This window comes from Oncorhynchus tshawytscha, linkage group LG03 (genome assembly GCF_018296145.1).
Source record: "Oncorhynchus tshawytscha isolate Ot180627B linkage group LG03, Otsh_v2.0, whole genome shotgun sequence".
NCBI lineage: Eukaryota > Metazoa > Chordata > Actinopteri > Salmoniformes > Salmonidae > Oncorhynchus > Oncorhynchus tshawytscha.
In genome coordinates, this window is record NC_056431.1 from 50,768,036 (window position 1) to 50,785,836 (window position 17,801).

The window sequence follows — 17,801 nt, forward strand, 5'->3', positions numbered from 1 at the left end:
GTACCCACTGTGACAATTAAAACCTACCCAAACCAGAAACCGTGGATAGATGGCTGCATTCCTCCAAAATTGAAAGCACGAACCACTGCATTTAACCATGTCAAGCTGACTGGGAATATGGCAGAATACAAGTCAATCAAACATGCAAAACGTCAGTACAGAGACTAAGTGGAATTGCAATTCAACAGCTCAGACACGTGACTTATGTGGCAGGGTCTACACACAGTCACGGACTACAAAGGGAAAACCACAGACGTCTTGCTTCCGGAAAAGCTAAATTAAGTGCTTTGAGAGGCTATCATATCACCTCTACCTTACCTGACACCCTAGACCCACTTCAATTTGCATACCGCCCCAATAGATCCACAGATGATGCATTCACCAGCGCACTGCACACCGCCTTATCCCATCTGGACACATAGAATACCCATGTAAGAATTCTGTTTATTGACTATAGCTCAGCATTCAAAAACATAGTACCCTCCAAGCTCGTTATTAGGCTCGGAGCCCTGGGTTTGAACCCCGCTCTGTGCAAATGTGTCCTGGACATCCTGACGGGCCGCCCCAAGGTGGTGAAGGTAGTTAACAGCACCTCCAATTCGCTGATATCAACAAAGGGACCCCACAAGGGTGTGTGTTCAGCCCCCTCCTGTACTCCCTGTTCAGCCATGACTGCGTGGTCATGCTCGCCTCCAACTCAATCATCAAGTTTGCAGACAACACAACAGTAGTCAGCCTGATTACCAACAATGAAGAGACAGCCTACATGGAGGAGGTGAGGGCCCTGAGAGAATGCCAAGAGTGTGCAAATATATTTTGATTTGTTCGACACATTTTTGGTTATTATATGATTCCATGTGTCATTTCATAGTTTTGATTTCTTCACTATTATTTTACAATGTACAACATTTTACAAATAAAGAAAAACCCTGGAATGAGTAGGTGTGTCCAAACTTTTGTGTGTTGGGTTTGCGCTTCTTTTTCAACAAGACAGTCTCACGACCTCAACCCAATTGAGATGGTTTGGGAAGAGTTGGACGGCAGACTGTTGGAAAAGCATTCCAGATGAAGCTGGTTGAGAGAATGCCAAGTGTGCAAAGATGTCATCAAGGCAAAGAGTGGCTACTTTGAAGAATCTCAAATATAAAATATATTTGGATTTGTTTAACTTTTTTGGTTACTATATGACTCCATATATGTTATTTCATATTTTTGATGTCTTCACTAATATTCTACAAAATTCAAAATTGTAAAAAATAAATAAAAACCCTTGAATAAGTAGGTGTGTCCAAAGTTTTTGACAGGTACCGTATATAAAGTGCATTTGGAAAGCATTCAGACCCCTTGACTTTTTCCAACATTTTGTTAGGTTACAGCCTTATTCTAAAATGTATTAAATAGTTTCCCCCCCTCATCAATCTACACACAATACCCCATAATGACGAAGTAAAAACTGGTTTTAAGACATTTATGAGAATTTGTTTTAAAAAAAACATTAAAATTAGTATTAGTATTTAGACCTTTTTCTTAGTACTTTGTTGAAGCACATTTGGCAGCAATTACAGCCTTGAGTCTTCTTGGGTACGACACTACAAGCTTGGCACACCTGTATTTGGGGAGTTTCTCCTATTCTTCTCTGCAGTTCCTCTCAAGCTGTCAGGTTGGATGGGGAGTGTCGCGGCACAGCTATTTTCAGTTCTCTCCAGAGATGTTGGATCGGGTTCAAGTCCGGGCTCTGGCTGCGCCACTCAAGGACTTTCAGAGAATGGTCCCGAAGCCAGGGTCGTTGTCCTGTTGGATGGTGAATCTTTACCCCAGTCTGAGGTCCTGAGCACTCTGGAGCAGGTTTTCATCAAGGGTCTCTCCTTACTTTGCTCCCAGTCCCTGCTGCTGAAAAACATCCCCACAGCATGATGCTGCCACCACCATGCTTCACCGTAGAGATGGTTTCCTCCAGACATGATGCTTGGTAGACATGCCAAAGAGTTCAATGTAGGTTTCATCAGACCAGAGAATCTTGATTCTCATATTCTGAGTGCCTTTTGGCAAACTCCAAGCGGGCTGTCATGTGCCTTTTACTGAGGAGTGGCTTCTTTCTGGCCACTCTACCATAAAGGCTTGATTGGTGGAGTGCTGCAGAGATGATTTTCCTTCTGGAAGTTTCTCCCATCTCCACAGAGGAACTCTGGTGCTCTGTCAGAGTGAGCATTGGGTTCTTGGTCACCTCCCTGAACAAGGCCCTTTGTTCTTGGGGAGCTTCAGTGCTTGTGTGGTACACCCCAGATCTGTGCCTCGACACAATCCTGTCTCTGAGCTCTACAGACAATTCCTTCGACTTCATGGCTTGGTTTTTGCTGACATGCACTGTCAACTGTGGGACCTTATATAGACAGGTGTGTGCCTTCCAAAATCATGTCCAATCAATTGAGTTTACCACAGGTGGACTCCAATCAAGTTGTATAGTCATCTCAAGGATGATCAATGGAAACAGGATGCACCTGAGCTCAATTTTGAGTCTCATAGCAAAGAGTCTGGGTAGCTAAGTAAATAAGGTTTTTCTGTTTTTTATACATTTGTTAAAATATCTTAACCTGTTTTCACTTAGTCATTATTATTATATAATCCATTTTAGAATAACGCTGTAACGTAACAGAATTTGGAAAAAGGGAAGGGGTCTAAATACTTTTTGAAGGTCCTGTATAATATTTATTTTTTTGGTCACGACCCATGGTCCGTATTGACCCCATTCTGGGTCCAGATCCTGAGCGCTGTCCACCAGTTGAGAATGGCTGACATAGAACGTCTCAGATTATTCACTCTGATTGAAACACTCCTGCAATATGTGTTTTATAGAGTCCTGTAATGCTACTGCCAAAGTGTTCTAAACCTTTGGCTAGCTACTCATCATATTATCTAAATAATGTGAAGCTAACATTGCTAACAACAATGACTACATTCAAGAATTTTAAGGCTTTGTAATTGCAGAGGATTTTAAATTTGGTAAATAATTATGGTCATTTCGCTGTTCCGACACAGTCCTAAAGTCCCAAGTGCCATTCTGGCTGTAAATGAATGTGTTCACTGTTTCAGCTCTCTCTCCTCTGTCCTCCCACCATGCTTTTCATAGCACTGTGAGGACACTATTTTGGCTTCAGAAACACCATCACCATAGCAACATAGTCTTAAATACCACTTAAAGGTAGAATTATTCTCTATTAATAGATGTGTTCTCATAACAAAAATATGCATTTACTCTCTGAGTACCAAAGGCAAGCCTATTTATTTCTCCCTTTGATGTAAATAAGGAAATGGTGGTGTCACTGATTGGTCTTGTTTTTGTAAATGAGCATTTTAAATGACATACAGTTCTCTTAAATTAAGTAGTATATCTCTACTATTTTCTCTTCTTGGGTTAACTTGGTAACACTTAAATTGAAGTGTTCTTTATGACACATTCATAACAGTATCCTAACACGTTTACTGCCCAAGTAATCTGCCACACTACTGTACATAGTATGAGTTGCATTCTAGGACAAATGGTTAGTTCATCGTGACACATTCTAACCTAGCTGTCGGTTTTCCGTTGTCTCCTCTACCCACTCCTCTTCATCCTCTGTTCTCACTCTGACCAAAGTGCTGTGTGGGTATCGGAAGCTAACACAATTACCAGTGCAAGGCTCCATGAAGAGCACTGTGGAAGCTTCAATAGAATAGCCCTCTGATGCATCTCCCGCTTTTCAAGGTTACAGGAAACTACTGTGTCATTGGGCACAGTAAGCTATAGAGATATTGACCATTTGTGGAGCAGAACATTTACTGTAGACAGTGCTTTTAAGTAAAACTTGTACTATTTGGATGGTGCTTCTTTACATGTTATATGTCTGTCTTTGTATCCATGAAGTATTACCTCTCTCTTTCCCTCTCTCTCTGGTTCCATTTGTGCACAGACAGTTTGTGAGTTTGTCAGTTTGTGTGTGTGTGTGTGCAGTAACTCTAATACTGCTGTTATGTCTCCTGCAGGGTATTGAGAAAGTTCCAGTACCTGCTGAACCCCAGACAGGTGTACAGTCTAGACAGAGAGGGACCCATGGTGGGGTAAGTCTCATCCTCATCACTCACAGTCCCACCTATAGACACAGCCCAGAAAATGGATGGTTCCACTTCTCAAGGCAACACTTGCTCTATGATTGGATCTATACAAAAATATTTGTTTGTTTGTTATAACATTGTCGTGTCTTTGGCTATGCCGGATTAAGTGATATGACATGCTATTCTATAAAATAATTTCTCCGTAATTAATATCACCTGATTGAGCTAATCATGTAAATGTAATTAACTAGAGAGTCAGGCACCACAAAATAATATTTATAGAGCTGTTATCATCCGAATAAAATCTTAAAAACCTAGTAATATTTTACATCAATAGCAGTCAATATTAATCCTCATCTTAATTCAGTCTCATCTGAAAGTTGTAAATTCTTGGTTATCGGCACGAACCCTGGCTAACAATTTGAATCAGCAATCCAAAATTGGGTTTAATTATTTATTTACTAAATACCTAACTAATCACACAGAATTACCCATACACATACACACAAGGAAAACGTCCCTAGCGGGCGGAACAGATATGACAGCTTGTTACACAAAAGAAAAGGGTCTGGGTTTGAGTGAAGGTGCGGGAAGACAGGAACAAAGGTGAAGCTGTGCAATCGTAAATACAGTACCTGATGCATTCTAAATTACCGCCCATTTGGAAAAGGAAAATGCAATAAATATTTGCTCTGAGCTGCGCTTTGGTAGGTTGGTGGTAGATGGAAGGCCATGTTGCCAAACCGAGTCCTTTGAAGAATGTCTCTGGTTGTCAATTGGATATGTTGTAGTAACGTCGTTGGGTGATAGACAGAATACTCTGTCTGTTCCTTCCTAACCCTCGTTGCATCTGCTGTTGCTAACTCAACATCTAGGAGGTATCACTTCTGTAGTGAATAAGAGTTCAAAGTTCATACCATTCGCAACCAAGCTCACACTGATGTTGGCTTCGTTCTGTAGTTATTATCTGAATCATTCTGACATTGGACCATCGTCCTCACATCATTGGAACAGAAAGTTATATTGTTGTCAAGGGCTTATATAGGAAGGGAGAGGAGGGCATGTTTGAAAAGTTTTATAGCCCTTGTCCCTTCACAGGGCGGGCCACTGATTGAGCAGAGCCATAGCTTATGAAAACCCAAATCTCACATTTTAGAAGCTAAGATCACATTTCATCCCATCACAAATAATTTCATATTCAAACATTTCAATTGAACAACAATTCCATGTGAATCCGATAACTCTGATGTGTAGACTTTCCACTGTAGAGTTTATGTCATCTTATCATTGATGAGAATGTCTCAGATGACAACCGAACTGACATCATATTCATTAAGTACCACCGCATATGTTCCATTTGTCGGATTACCAGAATATAGTTAATTTCCCCCACCTTCTGATGTTCCCAGAATCTCTATGTCAACCAAGGGTTTTGTAAATGTAACCTCAGTAGGGTAGAGAGAGGAAAAAGGGGGGAAGAGGTATTTATGACTGTCATAAACCTACCCCCCAGGCCAAAATCATGACAACATGCAAAGTAATGAAGTGTGCCATGTAAAAAAAAAACATTTCGGATTGAAATACTGAAATTGTTGAAATCTTGGATCCATAGAAAGTTATTATTTTTCAAATTTCGTTCTGTCCCAGATGGAACTTGGTTGTGCAACAGAACATAGGCCAAGGTTTACTAGGCTTCAAAGTGTATTCTCCCTACTGAACACAACCCTGGCAGTAAGCTACTGCACCATCAGACAACCTCTATCCTCTCCACACACACACACACACACACACACACACACACACACACATGCATACTTCACCCACTTGACACACAAACACACACTTGATGTGCGTATGAACCTAGCCAGAGGGACACCTTGTACCTGAGTTGTGCAATATGGAACAGTTCATTCAGGAGAAATGCCCTATACAACATCAATAGACATGAATGCTTTCTCTGAGAGCGGCCAACCTATTCTATCCCTGCCTCCCCCACTCCTCCCTCTGCTGTCACGACTAGGGCTGCTCTCTCTCTCAATAGCCCATTGTAGGAGGAGAGACAGACTACAGTGACGCACTTCTCTCCCTACCACTAGTAGATAATGGACAGGGCATCAGGACAGTCCAGGTTAAATTAACATGATGTAATGCCATTATTATGGTAGTTGTATAATTATTTGTGATACGTTGCACTGCCTGTCATAACGAGAGAAGTGATGAAACTGATGATGGTGTATGTATGGGGTAGTAAAACACGCAGTCGGTCACTCGGTGTAACATTATATAGTAGGGATTAATTGAAGCTCAATGTTAAATTCAAATCTCCCTACTATCATATTTAAGCCAATATGACACCAATGTCGACATAACTTGGCAAAATCAACTTGATTTGTATTACCGAGAACCAAATACCAGATTTTTAACGGGGTCTTTAGCATTAAGAAAAAATACAATGTCTTGTCCCGACCTAGCTCAATATCTAGGTGTTGGATAAGAACAAGATTACAGCATCCATAAAGTGACCCTTAGACTTGCCACCTTTCGGACTGAATACGTTTGTCAGGGCAACAGCTTAAATTACATGTATAATTTACTGCTCTCACGTGCCAATAGAGAACCAAAGATGTGCTACTTTTTTGTAGCATTTCTGACAATGCTAATATCTTTTCAGCTGAATCTCAGTTCTAAAACCGGACCAGCAACTCGATTGCTGCACAACAGGAGCTAGCTGGGCCATTCCTACTATGCAATGCCGTTTGGACCTCAAACATTTTGGGAAAAAATTATTGTTTTAGTATTCTATCAGAAAAAGTCAGTGGTGGAAAAAGTACCCAATTGTCGTAACGCAAAACACCAGTATCAACGTCAACGGTGAAAAGGTGACTCATGGATGCTGGCATTCTATGCAGAGTTCCTCTGTCAGTGTCGGTGTTATTTTGCCCATCTCAATCTTTTCTTTTTATTGGCCAGATATAGCTTTTTCTTTGCAACTCTGCCTAGAAGGCCAGCATCCCAGAGTCGCCTATTCACTGCTGACGTTGAGACTGGTGTTTTGCGGGTATTATTTAATGAAGCTGCCAGTTGAGGACTTGTGAAGCATCTGTTTCTCAAACTAGACACTCTAATGTACTTGTCCTCTTGCTCAATTGTGCACTGGGACCTCCCACTCCTCTTTTCTATTCTGGTTAGGGCCAGTTTGATCTGTTCTGTGAAGGGAGTAGTACACAGTGTTGTACGAGATCTTCAGTTTCTTGGCAATTTCTCGCATGTAATAACCTTAATTTCTCAGAACAACAATCGACTGACAAGTTTCAGAAGAAAGTGCTTTGTTTCTAGCCATTTTGAGCCAGTAATCGAACCCACAAATGCTGACGCTCCAGATACTCAACTACTCTAAAGAAGGCCAGTTTTATTGCTTCTTTAATCAGGACAACTATTTTCAGCTGTGCTAACATAATTGCAAAAGGGTTTTCTATCTACTCCTATGTAGATATTCCATTAAAAATCACTCAGCCGTTTCCAGCTACAATAGTCATTTACAACATTAACATTGTCTACACTGTCTTTCTGATCAATCTGATGTTTTTTTTAATCGACAATAAATGTGCTTTTCTTTAAAAAATAAGGACATTTCTAATTGGCCCCAAACTTTAGAACAGTAGTGTGTGTGTATATATACAGACTAAAAACATGAAACATGGACAAATAGATACAACTGAATGTTTATATATATATATTTTGCTTTACACCATAGTTTTCCCACCAAATAATAATGTGGTGTCATTGTAGGAAAGGGTTGTTTTCTTAAATGGAGAATTATAGCAACCTAAAAGTGTGGAAAGTGATATCAGGGACACACATAAAATATAAAATAATAATAAATGCAATAATCATGAGAAAAAAAATGTTATTGATGAAAGAGACTTTAACTAGGACTATAAAATAATGAAGAAAGATTTTAATCATTTAATTATTTTATGGCTGATATTTCTTGTGGAAGTTGATAATTAACACCTGGGGACATGGCAAAACCACTTACATCCACTGTCAAGTGTTTAAAATGCATGGAATTCCCTTTCAGGATCCATGGTTTTGGTGTTTTTAAGGTAAAGGACACCTGACCTTATATTTAAAAGCCTTTTGGAATTCAAATTTTACACTAAATAAGATCTGATATTTCCTGGGGACAGAAAAAGGCACTGCATTGTAGGAATGACCCAGCTTGTAGCAGCCTAACAGCTGTAGCTTGCTAGCTAACACCAGTCGGATGAGAAGCAAGCTACAAGCAAAGGAGGTAGCTATATTTTGCTAGAAGGTTTTTATATGACTAAAGTCATTGGTGTAAACTAAACCAGAGCACAAATATAGCTATGTCCTTGGCTGCTATTATAGCTAGCCAGTTAGCTACTAGCCAACGAGACTGTTGCATAGCTGTATAGATCGTAGACCACAACTCAACATTGACAATATATCCTAGCTAGCTACATTCTTCCATAAAGCATAGCTAGCTAAGTAAAGTTCATAGTCAACAACTTTGGGAAACTGCAGCCAGATGTCAGTTTCAGCACAAACAACTGCTACCTAGCCTACATTTCCTCAACCAAGACCAGCCTCTCACAACACAAACTAGATTATAAAACAAATGGTTTTGCTAACTATGTTGAATCTAAACCTGGCCAATGCACATCTGCTGTGCATTGCAGTGAGTGTACACATGCTACGTAGCTAGCTTTTTTTTTTTTTTTTTTTTACCCCCTTTACCCCCTTTTCGTGGTATCCAATTAGCCTGATCAACATACGAGACATAACACGTCACTCTTGGAGCATCCAGAACAAGTCCAGCCCTTACCTTATGATGTATTAATTCAGTACACGCCCTCTGTTAATGCAATTTTCTTCATTACATTTTAATCCAAATTTGAGCTGACTGAACAACCGTGGCAAGTTACTTTTCAGTGTGTTCTCAAAAATCTGAACCTTGTCAGCAAAATTATGTTTAAAATATGTATTTTCCAGACTTTGAAGTTCGGTTAATTTTAGGTTATAAATGAAAGGTGAAAAGACGTCTTTTCAGGAAGTTTAAAATATATGCATTTTCCGGACGTTGAAAATATGCATATTCCGTATGTTGGTCCGGATCGGACCAAAAATCTGACGAGATTCCCTGAAAACACGGCACTTGGATACAGCTACGACTTTTTCGTAGCAGGTTAGGAGAACTTAAGCAGCAGGATAGGATAATTAAGGTATCAGGTTAGAAGGATTAGGTTAGGAAAAGGGTTAGGGTTAGCAAAAAATGCTCTTCTCACTTGTTTTTAGAGAGTCACGTCTGTGGACGTCAAAATCAAGGCCAGTCCGGACCACACCAAAAAAAGGTGGCCGGTCCGGACAGGACCATAAAAAGAGGTCCAAAAGACATCCTCCGTAGGTCCCTTTAGTGAGAAGTAACAAGTAATAAACTGGAGGGGGTTCTGGGGGAACTCCCACAGATATTTGCAGGGATTTCTTTCCAAATGCTCACTCGGCAAACTTATCAGTACTTTGAGAGTCACTTACATAAACTGGTATGTTTACGTTAACGGGATCGATATGACAGCCAGTGAAAGTGCAGGTCGCCAAATTCAAAACAACAAAAAATCTCAAAATTAAAATTCCTCAAGCATACAAGTATTTTACACCATTTTAAAGATACAATTCTCGTTCATCCAGCCACAGTGACTGATTTCAAAAAGGCTTTACAGCGAAAGCTCCACAAACGATTATGTTAGGTCACCACCAAGCCACAGAAAAACACAGCCATTTTTCCAGCCAAAGATAGGAGTCACAAAAAGCACAAATAGAGATAAAATGAATCACTTACCTTTGATGATCTTCATCAGATGACTCTCATAGGACTTCATGTTACACAATACATATATGTTTTTTTCGATAATGTTCATATTTATATAAAAAAATCTGAGTTTACATTGGCGCGTTACGTGTAGTAGTTCCAAAAACATACATAGTGATTTTGCATAGCCACATCAGTTTACAGAAATACTCATCATAAATGTTGAAGAAAATACAAGTGTTAGAAATGGAATTATAGATATACTTCTCCTTAATGCAACTGCTGTGTCATATTTCAAAAAAGCTTTACGGAAAAAGCAAACCATGCAATTATCTGAGAACGGCGCTCAGAAAACATTTATATATATCTGCCATGTTGGAGTCAACAGAAGTTAGAAATAACATTATAAATATTCACTTGCCTTTGATGATCTTCATCAGAATGCACTTCCAGGAATCCTAGTTCCACAATAAATGTTTGATTTGTTCGATAATGTCCATAATTTATGTCCAAATAGCTACTTTTGTTAGCGCGTTTGGTAAACAAATCAAAACTCACGAAGCATGTTCACTAGTTGCAGACGAAATGTCAAAAAGTTCCATTACAGTCCTTTAGAAACATGTCAAACGATGTATGGAGTCAATCTTTAGGATTTTTTAAACATAAATCATCAATAAGGTTCCAACCAGAGAATTCCTTTGTCTTCAGAAAAGCAAAGGAACGCAGCTCCCTCTCATGTGAAATGCGCGTGACCAGCCTGTGGCACTCTGCCAGACACCTGACTCATTCCCCTCTCATTCGGCTCCACTACAACGTTGAAGCCTCAAACAAGTTTCTAACGACGGTTGACATCTAGTGGAAGCCTTAGGAAGTGCAACTTGACCAATTGTTTAGTATTCATCAGTTATTCTGCATTCTTGCACAAGTACACTCAGATGAGAGTGCTCTGAAATCGGAGTAGATAGCCACAGCGAATTTATGAAGGTACCCAAATGTCCATTAAAAACGCACAACGACTATACCACTTAGCTAAACTATGAATGACGGGAATAATCAAGTCAATAAACGTTGGGTAGTTAGTTTGATACAATATAGTTAATATACTGGCAAGTTCAATGTATTAGTAGCCAACTAACATTAGGTAGTTAGCTAACATACCGGTACATACTGCTGTAATGATATGCTATGTGGTTTAGTAACTTTAGTAACGGTGGTTTTAGGAAACAGCTGAAGATTTAACAAAGGTTCTAACGATGATCTTTGTCTTAAGATATTTTTGGGAAACCGGGCCTTGGACATTAAATTATGTGTGACTAAACACGTCTTTTTAAAAAATACAAAAAAATTAACATAATTTGAAGCTCAACTTAAATTTTCGAAAGACACCTTTTGCATGTGGAAATGTTGTATAATTTTGTATAATCACCTTCCTGTGTAAAAACCATGGAAATTAAAAACAAACAAATATGTTTTAAGTGAGAAGTAGGGATTGGCCGAAAAAGAAAGGAAATCCACATGAGCACCACAATGCCGACACCCATGCTCTACCAAGATTTTCCAGTACACAACATGGATCTACTACAGTAGCTATGTCAGTCTATTGCACAATGTGTATGCAGGTTGCTTGAAATTCAAACCTTCTCAAACAGCCTAATTTGTACTCTTCAGAAGAAGAATGGACTTTACCGTATCTTGCTATATACAGTGCCTTCAGAAAGTTTTCATTTAGTTTTCTTACAAGGTGGGATTAATATGGATTTCATTGTCATTTTTTGTCAACGTTATACACAAAATACTCTAATGTCAAAGTGGAATAAAGAGGAAGAAAACAAATATGAAAAATAAAATGAATTGACTACATAAGTATTCAACCCCCTGAGACAATTCATGTTAGAATCGCCTTTGGAAGTGATTACAGCTGTGATTCTTTTTGGGTAAGTCTCTAAGAGCTTTGCACACCTAGATTGTGCAATATTTGAATTTTTTGTATTATTCTTTAAGCTCTATCAAGTTGGTTGTTGACCATTGCTAGACAGACATTTTCAAGTCTTGCCATACATTTTCAATACGATTTAAGTCTAAACTGTAACTAGGCCACTCCTTAGCTCTATCCCATTTCTTTTCATCCTAAAAAAACTCTCTAGTACTTGCCGAGGACAAACATACCCTTTACATGATGCAGCCACCATCATGCTTGAAAATATGAAGAGTGGTATTCAGTGATGTGTTGTTGTTGGATTTGCGCCAAACATAACGCTTTGTATTCAGGACATGAAGATCATTTATTTTCCACATTGTTTTTGCAGTTTTACTTTAGTTAAGTTTAGTTTAACAAGTTAGTTCGTTTAGTTTATTTTTATTCTGTACATGCTTCCTTCTTTTTACTCTTTCATTTACGTTAGTATTTTGGAATAACTACAGTGTTGATTGATCCATCTCCTGTCACAGCCATTAAACTCTGTAACTGTCTTAACGACACCTTTGGCCTCAAAGGGAAATCCCTGAGCAGTTTCCTTCCTCTCCGGCAACGGAGTTAGGAAGGACGCCTGTATCTTTGTAATGACTGGGTGTATTGATACACCATCCAAAGTGTAATTAATAACTTCACCATGCTCAAAGGGATATTTAGTGTCTGCTTAAAAAAATACCCATCTTCCAATAGGTGCCCTTCTTTGAGAGGCATTGGAAAACCTTCCTGGTCTTTGTGGTTGAATCTGTGTTTAAAATTCATTGCACGACTGAGGGACCTTACAAATAATTGTATGTGTGGGTACTGAGATGAGATAGTCATTCAAAAATAATTGAAAATACTATGATTGCACACAGAGTGAGTCCATGCAATTTATTAGGTGACTTGTTAAGCACATTTTTAAGTATTAATTTATTTAGATTTGCCAAAACAAAGGGTTGAATGCTTATTGACTCAAGACATTTCAGCTTTTAATATTCAATTCATTTGTAAGAATGTCAAAAAACAGAATTCCACTACGACATTATGGGGTATTGTGTGTAGGCCAGTGACACAAAATCTACATTTAAATCAGTTTTAAATTTAGGCTGTAACTCAACAAAATGTGGAAAAAGTCAAGGGGTGTGAAAGCTTTCTGAAGGTGCAGCATTGAAATTCCCCAAGAACAGAGTGAACCTCCATCATTCTTAAATGGAAGACGTTTGGAACCACCAAGACTCTTCCTAGAGCTGGCCACCTGGCCAAAATTGAGCAATCGGGGGACAAAGGATTTGGTCAGGGAGGTGACCAAGAACCCAATCGTCACTCTGACAGAGCTCTAGAGTTACTCTGTGGAGATGGGAGAAACTTCCAGAAGGACAACCATCTCTGCAGCACTCCACCAATCAGGCCTTTATGGTAGAGTTTCCAGACAGAAGCCACTCTTCAGTAAAAGGCACATGGCAGCCCGCTTGGAGTTTGCCAAAAGGCACCTAAAGGACTCTCAGACCATGAGAAACAAGATTCTCTGGTCTGATGAAACCAAGATTGAACTATTTGGCCTGAATGCCAAGCGTTAGCGTTGGAGAAAACCTGGAACCTTCCCGACGGTGAAGCATGGTGGTGGAAGCATCATGCTGTGGGGATGTTTATCAGAGGCAGGGACTGGGAGACTAGTCAGGATCAAGGGAAAGATGAACGGAACAAAGTACAGAGAGATCCTTGATGAAAACCTGCTCCAGAGCGCTCAGGACCTCAGATTGGGGGTTGGTTCACCTTGGAACAGTACAATGACCCTAAGCACACAGCCAAGACAATGCAGGAGGGGCTTCGGGACCAGTCTATGAATGTCCTTGAGTGGCCCAGTCAGAGCCCATACTTGAACCTGATCGAAACATCTCTGGAGAGACCTGAAAATAGTTGTGCCAAGACCCTCCACATCCGACCTGACAGAGCTTGAATACTTATGTCAATGTTATATATCCAATTTTTTTTTTAAATTAGAAAAAATGTCTAAACATCTGTTTTTGCTTTGTCATTATGGGGTATTGTGTGTAGATTGATGGGGGGGGGGGTGGAATCATACATTTTAGAATAAGGCTGTAACGTAACAAAATGTGGAAAAAATCAAGTGGTCTGAATACTTTCCAAAGGCACTGTATTTGGGTAAGGTTATTTGGCTCTGTTATGTAATCCTTACCGGCCCGTAAGTGTGCTCCGTCCAGTGGCGGGCATGCACAGTTTCACCATGGGTAAAGAGGACGGTGACAAAAGGGTACGGTCTGCAGTTCATCCTCCTTCTTTTCGTGGTGTCATTACGTCAATGGTCTCCGAGGTCCTAGTGCCTGTCTTTAGAGAGGAGATTTCCTCTCTCTTTCAACAACAGGCTATACAGGTGGTGCCCGTGTCAGAAGTACAGAGCGGTTGGTGCAGCTGGTACTTCTTACTTCCTAAGAGCGATGGAACGTTGCATCCCATCCTGGACTTGTGTGTTTTAAACAACCACCTCAAGGTTTGCATGTTCAAAATGCTGACACTTCACTGGCTATTGCAGTCGGTGCGTCCCAGTGATTGGTTCACGTCCATAGATCTGAAAGATGTGGCTATACTGTACATCCTCCCCACAGAAAGTTTCTGAGATTTCATTTTGTGGATGTGGCCTTCAAGTTTCTGGTCCTGCCTTTCGGGCTCTCCCTATCGACCCCGCACCTTTTCTATGGTGGTGGAGGTGGCTTTGGCACCGTGCCAGGGTATCAGAGTATTGGCCTATCTGGATGATTGGCTGGTAGTAGCGGAGTCGAGAGAACAGGTGGAGCTCCACACTGCCATGCTAGCTTCCCATATTCAGTCTCTGGGGTTCATAGTGAATAACAAGAAAAGTTGCTTGACTCCGGCTCAATGCATTCAGTTTCTTGGTCTGGTTGGGAATAAATGCTTTGGTGTATCAGTGTCTGTGGGCCCTGCTCTATGAGTTTCCTCCGATGAACCTGATTCAGCCTACCGTGGAGAGGGTCCAACAGCAGGGTATTTTTATTCTGGTTGCTCCCTGTTGGCCCCGACAACCTTGGTTCCCGGACTCATGGAGGATTCCGTGTCGTTGGGATCTATTGAGTTTGGCACCCACAAACGCAGATATGGAATCTGTGGGTTTGGTCCCTGAAAGGTTGAATTTTGATAGCATGTGCCCCCTATATGAGAGGGTTGTATACATATAAGTGGTGCGTTTGAGGGTTGATGTCAGGTTAAAGGAGTTTGTCCTTTTCAAAGCTCTTTGGTGGACATTGTTATGTTCTTGCAAGAGCTTTTTGAACAGGCCCTTTCTTTTTCCACATTGAAGGTTATTATGGTAGCCATCTTGACGTGTCATGTAGGGATTGATAGCTCTACCCCAGGGTCTCATCTTCTGGTGGTGATGTTCCCTATAAAGGCATGCGTTGGCTCAGACCACTGTCAAAGCCTACGGCACCGACCTGGGACCTGGCTTTGGTCCTGGACGCTCCGTTTGAACCATTGGACTCTGTGGACCTGAAGGTATTTTCCTACAAGACTGTCCTGCTCATGGCTTTGGCATCACCCAAGCGCGTTGGGGATCTCCACGCATCAGTACACCCTTCCTGTTTGGAGTTTGCGCCTGGCAACTCCAAAGTGACGGTAGGTCTTAAAGCAGCTTTTGCTCCCAAGGTTATGTCTATGTCTTATAGGTCCCACGGCTTTCAAGCTGTTTCCTTTCTCACATCCTCGGTTTGCTTCCAGTGAACAACAGAGGTTGCATGGCCTGTGTCCGGCGCATTACGCACGTATATGGATAGGACCAAGGATATCCGAGTTTGTGACAACTTTTTCTTTCTCTAATCCAGTTTGGGGTAGGGCATTCTCTAAACAGTGTCTTTCTCATTGGATTGTGGAGGCATATGACAACAAAGGACAAAGGTTGCCTAGCGGTGTGGGTGCTCACTCCACTAGGGGTCTGGAGGCTTCTTGGGCATTGTTCAGGGGCATGACGATTGGTGATATCTGTGCTGCAGCGAGTTGGAGTTCTCCACCTTTGTGAGGTTTTATCACTTGGGTGTAGGGCTGTTACAGTGGCCCTATTACCGCTACACCAGCAGTCAGGAGTCATGACCGCAGTCAAATTCCATCTTGGTAAGTAGGCTTCTCCAAAACTGTGCTCTGATAACGCTGATGGTCATTAGTAGCCTACCAGTCGCTAATGGCCGATACTCAGTGCGCTATTGTCCCTCTAATAACTCTGACATCAATACAAATGCAAACACTTCATGAGAGCCCTGGCATTCAAAGTTAAAGTGGAATAGGATCATGGAAAACGAGCATAGTGTAGAGAATAATTGTAAAATCTGAACCGCTGTGAAATATATTTTCCATAATCAGAAATATTGTACAAAACTGAAAGTAAAGGATGCAAAAACAAAACTTAAGACTGGGAAGCATAGAAATAGCACACATAGAAGTACGTAGAATATTGGAAATGTGTTTTGAAAGTTCAATTTATGTTGCGCTGCTGATTCAATCGTATCATATTTTGGAACCAATCTTATTGGTGTCCTATGGAATTCTATAAAATCTTATAGGATAAAGTTCTATAGGATAGGTCATATAGGATTCTAAAACTATAAATATCAATAGCTTTAAATGCTGTTTGTTCATATGCTGTTTTATTGACATTCGAGTGTAAGGCACAGTCCAATGAATGTCAACAATCTTTGAGAGTTTAATATTGATGAAGGTTGGAGGTTATAAGGAAGATAATCCACTATTCACATAGCAGTCTGGGTGGTTACGGGGTATCCTTACATGGAAAACATATTATAGTGTGAGACTGCTGGTGTGTGATTGTTATGTAGGACTTTTATTTGGATTAGCCATTAGCCGTTAGCCATTAGTCTGGCTCTTCATAGCTTTACTCATCATATGTGTTAACCTATTTTGTTGTTAGCTAATGTTATGCGTGGGTTTGTTAGGGAACACACAGGAGTCGTGGGTGACGTTTAGCCATGTTTTATTGTAATTACCTGCTGGGCCTCAGCACATGTCATGTCATCAATAAACCCTGATGAAGACAGCTTGCTGTCGAATAAATGATTGCATCTGAGCTTCCAGAGTTTGAGGCTTTTCCTCGTCTTTTAAATCAAAATCAAATCAAATCAAATCCAAATAATGTCCTCAATACATGCCAGCGTGGTGGATCAATCTGATGTCATGACAAATAAGTTGCTATCTTCATTCTCTCCTCGTCTCTTGTATAACTCCTCCATTGTTGGTCATCCTTGCATCACTTACAAAGGCATATTTGTCAGGACAGTGTGGATAAATACATATCTCAATACTGTATGTAGAGTTGTAAAACAGCCCAAGCTGACCTCATTTGTACACTGTCCAAATGTATATTTGTCAGGACATTATGGATACATATCTTAATGCGTACAGCCAAAGACAGGCCTAATGTTGTCTGGCTATATAGCATAGCAGACACAGGGTTAATATAGACCCAGACAAATTCTCCAGTGTCGTTACCATGGGCTCCATGGCAACAGGCTCAGTCACCACCAGGCTTTTCGAGTGGCAGATTGAAGCTGAGTGATTTGTTTAGAGAATACAATTAGTTGTTTTGTGTTGATTAAGAGTGATGTCTCCATCCTAATGCAGATGGTCGTTTGGCCCTGTTGTTGATGTGCTTTCTCCAACTAAGCCCACATGCATAAAACATTGTCATGATTTGTCAAGCCTCATGCGGTGAGGTTAAAGGATATTAATGTTTAATGTTGATGTGCAAATGTTTTGTTAAATGTGATACATACGCATCTCGGTGCTGTACCTACAGATTTCCCTGGAGTGCTGGCATGCTTGTGTTGTGCGTCACTAAGGGAGAGTGCAGTTCACTTCAACGACCAGGAGAGAGGGCAGTCTGTCGTACTG

At 40.5% G+C, this 17,801-nt stretch overlaps 1 protein-coding gene across 1 annotated transcript in view; it reads left to right on the plus strand.

Moving 5' to 3' along the window:
- LOC112224251 (diacylglycerol kinase gamma) overlaps positions 1-17,801 on the plus strand; it is a 165,948-nt gene that overhangs the window by 78,757 nt on the left and 69,390 nt on the right. The window contains exon 16 of the mRNA XM_042319263.1: positions 4,021-4,095. Coding sequence (XP_042175197.1) covers positions 4,021-4,095 — 75 coding nt within the window. The remainder of the gene's footprint in view (positions 1-4,020; positions 4,096-17,801) is intronic.